Consider the following 11,433-nt stretch of genomic DNA (forward strand, 5'->3'; position numbering starts at 1 on the left):
GCACATGTATTGCAGTGATATGCTGAATGTTATTATTATTATATCCATATACTTTTAGAATGTAGCCTATATTTGTCAAGGAATATGCACAACAAAAGTGCCTCCGTAGTGTAAAAAGTCTTTAATAATCAAATTGAACAGTAAGAATTGTACTCACAAATGTCCACTATTGAATGGCCTGTAATGTTAGAAATCACAACAGAAGTATGGGGATACTATACAGTTGGGAAAAGTGCTGATTTGTTCAGAGAGAAAGGAATATGGTACTAGGCAGAAATATAAGGAAGTACTTGCCAAAACTGGAAGGTTAAGCAAGTGCCATGAAAATCAATTTGGAAAATGTATCATCACTTTGAGAGCAATTTCTCAGACACAATTATCTTTCTGAGTACTTTTTGTTGATCGACTTCTGACACCTGTTATTGATTATTTTGAAAGTTACTTTTCATTTCCATAAAGTACATTTTAACTTTGCCCTCCCTGTTTAACAGCTGTACAACTCGTTCTCTCACTTTGCTTAACCAGTTGTAGACCTTGAGCATCAAAAAACGTCATCAAAGTACAAAGGGTGTGTGTAGTAAGCCTAACCCTTCTGCCCTGCTGCCAGCCCCCATGCATTTGTTGGCACTATGATGGCCTAGAGTTGCTGTATAAATACAGCAGCTATTCCAGCAGTTGCTGTAAAAAATACACAGTGTTTATGATGAGATATCCAGATGGGATGGAAAGATAATAACAGGGTTATTCACAAAAGGGTGAAGAGTTTGGAGAAGGCAGTAGAAGTGAACCATCTAGACCAAAACAGTTGATTTGGAGAAAGTCTCCGATTCAGCTCACTTTCCAGTTCAGCTATGTTGTCCTAGATTGTTCACTTCTTCTGCCTTCTCCAAACTCTTCACTGTTTTGTGAATAACCTTTTAAGTTACATTGTTACTTTTGAATTTACTATGTTTTATTCATGTGCATATGAAAAGGCTTCTCTTTAATCTACACATGCTGTCAGGTAAAGCAACCTGACAAGTTTTCTTTTCTAAATAAAGTTTTCTTCTAATTTAACCCCTAACCCCTAACTAATTCTTCCCCTTCTCCACTCAGCTAATATTGGTTATTTGTAGTTTCTCAACCATTATTATTTTAACATTTTTATTTGTAATAATTTTATTTTCTTGTCGCATTAAAAAAACAAAAATTGAAAAAATACTTTATTTCAGTTGCAAATAACTTTGCAATGCTTTGTACCAAAATCATAATTTAAATGTAATTTTAAACAGGACAAACGATAGAATAAAGTTTATACTTTTTATATACATAAACTCTATTTTACTAGTACCGGTCAAAGTAAAAAAAAAGTGTGTTTCTTTAACCTCTTGCCGTCCGCCCGTTGTAAAAAAAAACAGACAGACGGCACTGCTGCATTGGCAGGTTGCCGTCGCCAGACGGCATTTTTTTTCTGCTCACACGCGCCCCCAGGCGGGCACGCACGGGCAGAAAAGACCCAACCATTTCACACACCCGTTACCGGGTGTTTCACATATAGGCGATCAGCCTATGGAGCCTATAGCTCCATAGCCCGCCGATCGTCTATATGTGCTCGTTCGTGTCCCCCTGACCCCTCACCTTGAATCCCGATAATTTTGTGTCTGAATTGCGTAAATAATAAAGTAATTTTTGTAAGACAGTATCATTAAAAGAGAACATTGTCCTAAAAACAAAATTACATGTATTTGATTATCATCAACAACATTATTGCTAAATAAACAGGCCAGAGGAGAAATTAAAAAAATGCTCTGGTGCATATGGGATGTACAGGTGTGAGAACTGAAGTAGTAAGGCTGCTACACTGAAGACTTGTTCACAGAATGTCCCGACCAGATTTGAATAAGCTTCTGTAAATGTGTTGTGGTGCATTTCTAATGCATTTTGTTGCATTTGGGTGCCTTTTTTAGCCTGAATGGGCTTTCAGTTTCTTACATACATAGGTGCAGGTGTGCCTGCAGGAGTGGTAGTGCTGGTGGAGGGAGGGAGCGGTGCTGCCCGCCCCGGCCCAGTAACAATATTATTTTTTCCCTCCTATCAAATCTGCCACTGGCCCTGCCGGCCAACCGCACTGTACTGAGAGCTGCACATTCCTTGTGAAAGCCGCTGCTTGAGTCAGTGAGAGCTCCGTCCCGCTTCAATGACAGCCCAGCCTGCATGGCATCAGAGGGGCCCGTGGACCACCAAAATGTTGGTTGACCGCTGATATAGAACATTGCTTATGCAAAGAAAAATATAATGTTGTTACATGCAAACACTGCCTTTACAGTATATACTATCCTCATTATATTTATGTATACCGAGTAAGTCTCATACAGTGCAGTACACGTAAAAAATCAAAAGCCTATTCTACCTTATAAATCTTTGGATCTGCAATTGTGTTGATGTATTGTATTGATTGCAATGTTGACATTTTGTCCTACCACTGAAGGATATGTTAGCTCAGCAAAAAATATGCTATCTAACTACAAAAGATAGATGCAAGAGCAAGGTGCACAATGAAGTCTCTATAACTGTGTTGGCTGGTACTGTATCATAAGTAATTAGAATATTTGGCAGCTATATTGCATTTTAAGCGGTTGTACAGATACATAATTAGTAATACAAGTAGCACAGTTTTCACATCACTTCTGATGTTAGCTACTTTGCAAAGTGTTCACCTGGTCCCTCCCCACAAACCCATAAAGATATGTCTCCTTGGAATCTGAGTAAATGTAGAAACACTAATTGTAGTTTTGTAGCTTCATACTGCAAATATAATATGTGCAGCATTTGTATGTCCTCTGCACTGTCCATCAAAGAAAACTAAGGGTTATTCACAAAGCTGCCGAAGATAGCCGAGTGAATAACCCACCGAAGTGAAGTGAGCCGAACGCTGTTTGGCTATTCACTTCAGGCTTGTATGGCCATACATCGGCTGAAATCAGCCGTACATCAGCTTACTTCCGCTGGCTTCGGTTCAGCCGAACATGATCATCATGTTCGGCTGAGCTGAAGTTTAGAAGGAATTCGACTCAGCCTATGCAACATATGGATTCCGGCATTGGGCTTGGCTATTCTGCTCAGTACCTCCATGATACTGAGTAGAATAGAGAATAAATAAAAAACGTTGGGGGAAAAAAGTAGAAAAAAAGGTTTAAAAATATAAATAAAGGATAAATAAAAAATAAATAAATAAAGATTTATCTAAAAAAGGGGGGGGTGAGCGGAGCTAGCAGTGACAGTTAGATCCGCCCAACTGTTGGCGGATCTAGCAGGTCCCGGCCAATGAATAACAATTTGGCGGAGTTAGCAGTGACAGCTAACTCTGCCCAACTGTTTCCTATTGGCCGGGACCTGCTAGAGTCTTCTAGCAGCCCCCGACCAATGAATAACAAATAGGCATAGCCGGCTTCGCCCAGTTGTCATTGTTTAATGACAGTTCAGCGTGCCCAGGTAACCTGCTTCGGGTGTCACTTCGGCTCAGTCGAGCCGAAGCATATGCCTTCAGTTCGGCTGAGCTGCTACTGAACCGAAGGGCTCCAGCAGCCGAAGCTAGCCAAAGGATCAGCCGGAGCTACGGCTGATCCTTTGGCTAACTTTGGGAATAACCCTCTATCTGTATTTATTGATATTCATAAAGTGAAGACATGAACAAATACTTTAGCACATTCAAGAGTTTTCTGCGCGGTTTAAGCAATTAATTACTAACAATTCTTTAAACAATTGACTTAGCAGTAAGTGGACAACTTACTAGCGCACCATGGAGCAACCCCTTTGGCCAGGGACTAATAGAAATCAAGTTATGGTTATATTGATGAATGGAGCTCAGCAGCAGAGTAAAACATCCCCATCACTCTTTACTTTATCAGTTACTAATTGGAGGTATGGTTACAGTTCTCCCAACAAAAGACATGATTGAACTACATTGATATTTTTGTAAAATTTGGATTACATAAATATTGCTTTCTACACTTTAACCTTCTAAATATGCCAGTATATAACCACTGACACCATCATATATTACCTTCATAAGTTTAAAGGCCCTTTTAAACACGTGTTTAATGGTTTAAATACATGTAACCTGTTATCACTAGCCATTAGTTCAGAAGAAGGCGTTTATATCCTGAAACACAATACCTACTTTAAATTTACAATTTCCATATAAAGGAGATTTTTTAAACTACCTAAAGTATATATTTAAACTACCTAAAGTATATCTATATCCAATAGTTTTTTTTGTTTTTTTTGTTTTAGATAAAATAAGGATAGTCAGAATCCATGTCAAGTTTTACTACTCCCCTACTTGTATGTGTTGCTGTTAGAGAGATTTCTCTTCACGTTCTGTCCTAGGGTTAACTTTTTTTGCCAAATCGGAAGTTAAGGAATCTATTCAACAGAGCCTAAGATCAAAGTAAAACCTAAGGCTCCATTCACATATAGCGTTTGCGTTTCACGTGCGGTTTTCTGTGCGGAAGACTAAGCAGCAATGCAAGTGCTAAAATATTTAATCTGCATGTATTCCGCTTCTTTGCAGCTATAATATAGCCTTGAACGTGCGGAATGCGTCAAAAAATCATGCTTGGACTATTTTGCGGGCCACGCAGTTTTTGTACCGCGTGTCCACTGCAAAAGTCTGCACAGTCCACATTAAAGTGCATTGTCTTTACTGTTTAGAGCGGCTCTGTGCATATTTGGTCGTCTGAATACGCACGGACAACTACTCCTGTGTGAATGAACCATTACCGGGGTTCCAATCCTTCACCACTCTATCCAGAATTTAAAAAAAGTTCTGGTTATATATACACTTTAAGTGGCTCTGTCTTCCCAGATGTTTTTCCATGTAAAAGTAATTTGTATAAAGTTCTTCCTTTGCCAAACTGGAAAATGTAAAGAGGGTTGAATTTACAGGTATTTTGAGTGAAAATCCTTGCAGAAATAAACTTCTCCATGGAATTATTTCTCAAGCACAGAGTATGTTATCAGGTACTAATTTTTAGGGTGCCAGAAAGTTTCAAGTTATATTTAGAAAACAAGAAGTAATTGTGCTTTAACATTTGCAGGGATTTGTAATATTTTGGTTTGTTTGCTGCAGATGTTGTTTTGGATGTGTTTGAGCTTTTAACAAAACACTGAAACTAGTCATTTGACCAGGGGTGCATATGCTGCATATGCTGTGCTTCATAATAGTGTAGTTAAGTATATTGTTAGAGCCAAAAAAAAAAGCTTTCCTCTGCCTACAGGACAATTTCAGATTTTATCTTACTGGTGTATACGCACACAGAGGTTTTCACACAGAGACTGCTGTTTTGTTCTTTGAAATTGCAGTGGGATGTAAATTGTGTTACCCGGTGTTATTTTCCGTAATATGGTAGGATAATTCAGACAATCTAATCAAAATTATCCTTTGTGAAAATTGATTCCACAGCTTGATAAATATCTAAGAAGCTGAGTATTTCTGGTGGAAAGAATGTGCCTAAATTGTTTGTATTTTGATAAATACGTTTTTAAAGCAGAATTCCAGGAAAACAGCAAAATGCACAGTCCAAATGCAAAAGTGTTTACTGTTATACCAGGAAAAAGATTTGTAATTCTATGCAGTCAATCCTTTGCTTTACTGCACAGCTAGCCAGGTAACAAAACAATCTACTGGTACAGCAGTGTTCCTTTACCCACAAATGTGTTCACTTTATACATAAATCCACATCAGTACTTTGTTCCAGTAAGCAAGGAAGTGGTCCAGAAAGCAGTAAAACTCAATCTTAAAGAAGTAGACTGCGGTGTGACATACATACCCAGAGTCAGCAGACTGGCCAAACAGAATTGCAAAAATGTGGATTTTTACTGTGTATTTAGCTTTATACCTATTATACCATTTTAACAGATGTTTCCTAATTTTAGTCTACTGTTAGCATTGACACCTGGTTTGTCCTATATCACTTATTCTATGCACTATTTACCTTACCTTTCCTGGCTCTTCTACTGGCTGTCAAATTGACAGAAATGCCAATGAAGATGCTTTTAGATTCAAGGAAAATGGGGATGTTGGAATTATCTACTTGACTGCACTTCATGTTTGTCAAAAACATAACATTTTAATGTGAAAATCTGTAATCATTTTGTAGTCTTCAAAGTTCTGAAAAAGACTTCAAGTACCTGACGTGCGATAAGGTTTTTCTTTCTTGTGTGTCTAGCAAAATGCATACATAAAAATATATTTGCCTAAAATGAAAATATTTAAAGGCAATAGCAATGATCTTTGCCTAGTTACCTAGTTTGATTTAGCTTAAGGCCCCGTTCACATTGAGCGATTTATCGCGCGGTAATTCCCGCGATATCGCGGCTATTTACCGCGCGATATCGCTCTTCAATGCTTTGCAATGGGGCAAAGGGTCCTGCTGTCGCGGGTCGTGTGTCGCTACAGCAGGACCCTTTTCGGAGCGGATTATGCCGCGATTCAATGGTTTTTGATGCAAGCATTTTTGTGCGATATTGCGCGGCAAATCGCGCAATATCGCGCAAAATGCAGATCGCGCGTCAAACACGCGATTTGCGAATCGCTCAATGTGAACGGGGGGCCTAATAGGGATATCTAAAAAAAGTTTAAAAATTGGCAGTCCTTATACATAAAAGTTTGATCAAGTATAACAAGTATATAAAAGCAAAACACACAATAAATAAGATTCACCGCTTATCTGAGCATTCTGTTTTTAAATGTCAAATTTATGAAAATGTGAAGAAGAGTAGAATAAGCTTTTAAGGTTTTAAGCAAAGTATCAATTAATACTGAAGGTATGAAGGTAAAGTGATACCATTTATGGGCTATCTCAAAAGACCGTACAGTATAAGCATTCAAAACATGTTACGTTCCTTCTTTGGAGAAGTAAAAGATCAAAAGTAGAATACATTGTATATGCAAATAAGCAGTTATGCTAAATTATTTAATTTCTGTAATTAAAATGATTAGTAGAAGTTTTAATATCCCCCTAGTGACAATTTGCAAATAAGCAAGGGCTCTTAATGATAGCTACTTTTGGGAAATATTTATTTGGCAGGTCTCTAAATCAATACTCAGAACTGTTTCTGCTTAAAAAATTCAGCCAACAAATGAGATTGACAAAGGGATATTTCCCTTGACTGGATGCAAAATAATATTGCTAAAACTAGTATTTTTATTTAAATGTCATGTTTACTAATCTGAAGGAAAAATCAAAATAGTGGAAGACATTTTTATTGATGGTTTTTAGTAAAGAATGAAAGCATACTGTTTTAAATATACTGTAAACTACTATACCTATTGAAAAAATCAAGAACAGTTTTACTAACCCATTGCACCACATTTTCCGGCATGACCTTGCATAGCTGCGTTTGAGTGTATACAGCATTTCCAGAAGTGATTTTAAATGTTTTTTTCTAGTTACCTTTGTACTTTTACATTACATTTATTTTATTTTTAGGTGTGTTAATATTATCTACAAGTTTTGTTATATATGCTAGGTCATTTTTTTTTGTGACCAAAAAATGTCAATCTGTTTTGCAGCTATATTGCAAGTCTCAATTTCTCTCAGCAAAGTTGAAATCAGTGTGGGACAGTCCAAGTATTTTACATGTACAGGTAAGTGATGCTTTTCATTTTTTTTTCTTTGCCACATGTTATAACCTCTTTATTTCTCTATCTTGGATCATGCCATTCATGTGATTTATGTTTATTATTAGTGAAAGACCTTTTTCTTATAAAAGTATAAACTTTATTAATTACAAAATCTCATATTTCGCACCTGTTACTCAATTTCTACACAAAATCTACATAAAAAACAACGTTGTCCATAACATTCATACATGCATTCTTCCATACATACTATGCACTCACACAAATTACGGCAATTACTATCTTCAAAACTTCTAAAGAGGAAATTCTCCCAATATAAATGAAATAGGGACTGTTTGTCTGTAATTGAAGAGAAGGAAGTCTCTATGATCAGTACAATTAGAGGCAAAAACAATCCACTATAATCATATATATATGCTCTGGTCTCAATATATCAACCCTTTCGATGAGTGAATTCGTTTTGAAAAGTCTCAATTACTTTGTTTTAAAAAGTCATTCAAACTTTCCCAGTGAAATGAAGTTCCTCTTGGTGTTGGATCTATTTCAAGGGGGAGACCTGTGTGGGACCAATGGAGCTAGTATAATGGTCGACCGTACTCACAGTTAGCTGTCTCATACCCCTCCTTTTTTCGAATCCAGGGAGTTCGGTTTGTTCCACATTATCACCAGCAATTGATTCGTCTGTGGCTTTTCCAGATCCCAGGGTTTTCTCTAATACCTCAGCGAGGTTAGTCCGTTTATTGGCCCCCTTTTTTTGGGGACCAAGGAGTTTCCTTTAGGTAAGCACTATTTACGGTAACTGGTTGTTCTCTGGTTGTTCCGATATCTCCGGGTTTTTCGGTACTTCAATACAATGTGTTTAGTGACTTCCAGACGTTTGAATTTCACTCATCGTTGTTCAGGAAACAAAGTAATTTCTATGATCCATGAGGGAGCTGCCGTTTGTGTGGGTGACATAGCATGTGTAACACACACTCAAGGGTGGACGCGTTTCGCTCCGCCCATCGGAGCTTCGTCTGCACCTTCTGGATGGCAGGTGTGAGGCATACTTAACTAGCCCTTTCACACCTGCTCAATGATTGCATCCAGGGTGTATGTTTCAAGAAAGGGTGCTTATGAAAGTTATCTGTAAAAAACATTCAAAATCTGCCTTTTCTTTTCAATCAAAAAGCATGCATACCGTCAGAGATGTTTCTATTTGAACATTATCTAAGTATCTATAAAAAGCTGTCCGTTGGTTATTTAGGAAATGATATGTTTATTTTTGGTTATATTTTTTTGAATCGGCATATATTTCTAGAAGGGGCATTTATATTATCATTTTAAATAGAATTAAATTCTGTTAGAGAAAGACATTGAGATTCATCTCATTATTCAGGCCAGCGGGTAAGAGGGTATCTAGCGTATATACCCACATTCTGCAGGAGTATCTTATCAAAATCTCCTCTCCTGGGTGGGAGATTTAAGACATAGATCCCCTTTACCCTCAGGCCTTCTGGTGAGGAGTTATGATAAAACATCCATATAAGGACTCAACAGCCACAGGGACCTTGTAAAACACTGTAGTATCTGCAGCTACTACATTGCTTTACAGCGACCTTTTGGGTCCTGTACAACCACTGGGGTGAGCAACTTCCCTTCTGCTGTTGAAATAGTAAGGGTCACTTGCTTGGTGGTGCTGTGCCTTAGTAGGTGCAGACACTACCGTGTTTTACGGGATCCCTGTGGGCCTTCTGGGTTAAAACATATATGTACTTAGATTGGGCCGAGCTGGAACAATGTAATTATAAGTAGTAAAATATGTGAAAACATTTGTTACTTCATTTATAAATGGTATATATAAAGTTCAAATGTGTTTTTGTGCAACCCTAAGGACAGTTTGAAGCCAAACAAATGTAATATATGTTACCAATTCCTAACATAGACCAACAATCATAAACTTTTTTCATAATAAGTGCATACATGCTTAGTAATATGTAAGGATTTATTACTTCTCTCTGATCTCACAGTATTCCCCCCTGAATATGCCTCTTTTTTTTTAAGAAGGTCAGTGCCATCTTAGCTTAGATATAATCATGGGATAGCATCTACATGCTGGAGTGGATGCTGGTCCAGAAATTATGCAGGCATACAAATAATGGTATTGGGTTTGGTGATCTGCGCTTGTGGATATTATTCCCTACTGAGGATAATAGAGCTGCCACTATATAGACAAGAAAGTTCCATTTGTGAATAGTAGTTATGCGGCGCTAAATACCCCGTTGTTACTAATAAAAGACTCAAATGCTGTGCAAATCATATGTGCATACTAACATATGTGCTTCTAAATTTGTACTAACAGTGTTAAACAAACCTTAACACGAGTAGTGTATATACTATAAATTGCAATAGGTGTAACATATGACTGGATAGTTAGTCATCCAGATTAAAACTTATATAATGTGAAAAATGGTGACTTCATATTTAACCAATAAAATGGTGACTTCAAATTAAAGTAAATCTTTGTAGAGTGGTCAAGGTGATATGGTGAATAAAAATATAAAAAAGAGAATATAAAAATAAATAAAAATAAAATTCAAAGTTCGTTCTCAAAATCCAAAATTGTGTAAAGTGCTAGTGCTCCGCAATCCTCCCAGTGTCACACACGATTCCCCCAGGGGCAATGCGCACTCACCACAAAGATATTGTTTTGGACTCAGTAAGTAGCCTGACATCGGTTATGGATCAGAGAGTCTTCAGCTTTTTCTCCCGTATGTTAAGGGTATTGTTCCACATGCGGTATAAATCAAAAGGAACTCCTCATGGTGTAGTATAAACAGTTTATTTGGTAAAAACAAAATAGAAACTCATATATAGACAGCAAAACGGCCGGTATCTCACGAGCTCCTATGCTCACTTCCGCATTAGATGTGACATTAGATAGGCCCGCCCCGACACGTTTCATCACTCAGGACGTTTTCAAGGGGAATGCAGGTCTATCCAGGTCACAGCTATGGATCAATTTATAGCAGATGGAGAATCACATTCACAAAAACTGCCATTAGATGTCTCCCTTTCCTGAAGTTCTCAATGGAAACTTATTATATAAGCCACTAATAACCCCATATGGTGCAGATTAATGGGTTTTTGTGGTGACATTCATAATGGTCTATAATATACTGTATTATGTTGCAATTACATTGATAAATTATAGTTAATATAGGTAAGGAATTCTAATTGCATGTTCAGATAATTTGAGTTAGGATTTGAAATCAATATTAATAATATATTTACACGTGTGATATATATTTACATATTGTTACTTAGTTATAAAAGAGGCAAAATTAATCAGATAAAATTATTATTTAAAAATTGCTTAAAATGTATTTAAAATCTAAAAATTAGTCAGTGGTGCAGGATGAAAACTAGTTGTTACTTAGGAAACAATTGAGATGAAACTCAATGTTAAGCCCTTTGGGGGCCAGTGGCGTAACAACCGGGGGTGCAGCAGGGGCGCGGGCACCGGGCGAAAAGTGAAGGGGGGGCGCCAGCCGAAAATGGCACTTTCGGCTAAATGCCGAAAGTGACATTTTCTTGCCGTTTTGTCGGCGCGGCCGTGATTCCTTTCATCCCCGCTGGGACACAGAGCAGTGCCCAGCAGGGATGAAAGGAATCAGAGAGAAAATGACAGCCGGCCGAGCGCTGCGGGACGAGCGCTGTGAGCGGCCGGTGTCTTTCCTCCCACACCGCTCGGCCGCCTATCACAGTGCAGCAGAGCGGTGTGGGGGCGGAGACAGCCAGCGCTGTCACAGGAGGCTGGGCTCTCCTCT

The 11,433-nt window shown here is 37.9% G+C and overlaps 1 protein-coding gene across 1 annotated transcript in view; it reads left to right on the forward strand.

The window, feature by feature from the left end:
* NCAM2 (neural cell adhesion molecule 2) overlaps window positions 1-11,433 on the forward strand; it is a 165,680-nt gene that overhangs the window by 65,108 nt on the left and 89,139 nt on the right. Inside the window, exon 3 of the mRNA XM_018557205.1 lies at window positions 7,556-7,630. Coding sequence (XP_018412707.1) covers window positions 7,556-7,630 — 75 coding nt within the window. The remainder of the gene's footprint in view (window positions 1-7,555; window positions 7,631-11,433) is intronic.

This window comes from Nanorana parkeri, unplaced genomic scaffold (genome assembly GCF_000935625.1).
Source record: "Nanorana parkeri isolate BGI_ZX_2015 unplaced genomic scaffold, ASM93562v1 scaffold272, whole genome shotgun sequence".
Lineage (NCBI taxonomy): Eukaryota > Metazoa > Chordata > Amphibia > Anura > Dicroglossidae > Nanorana > Nanorana parkeri.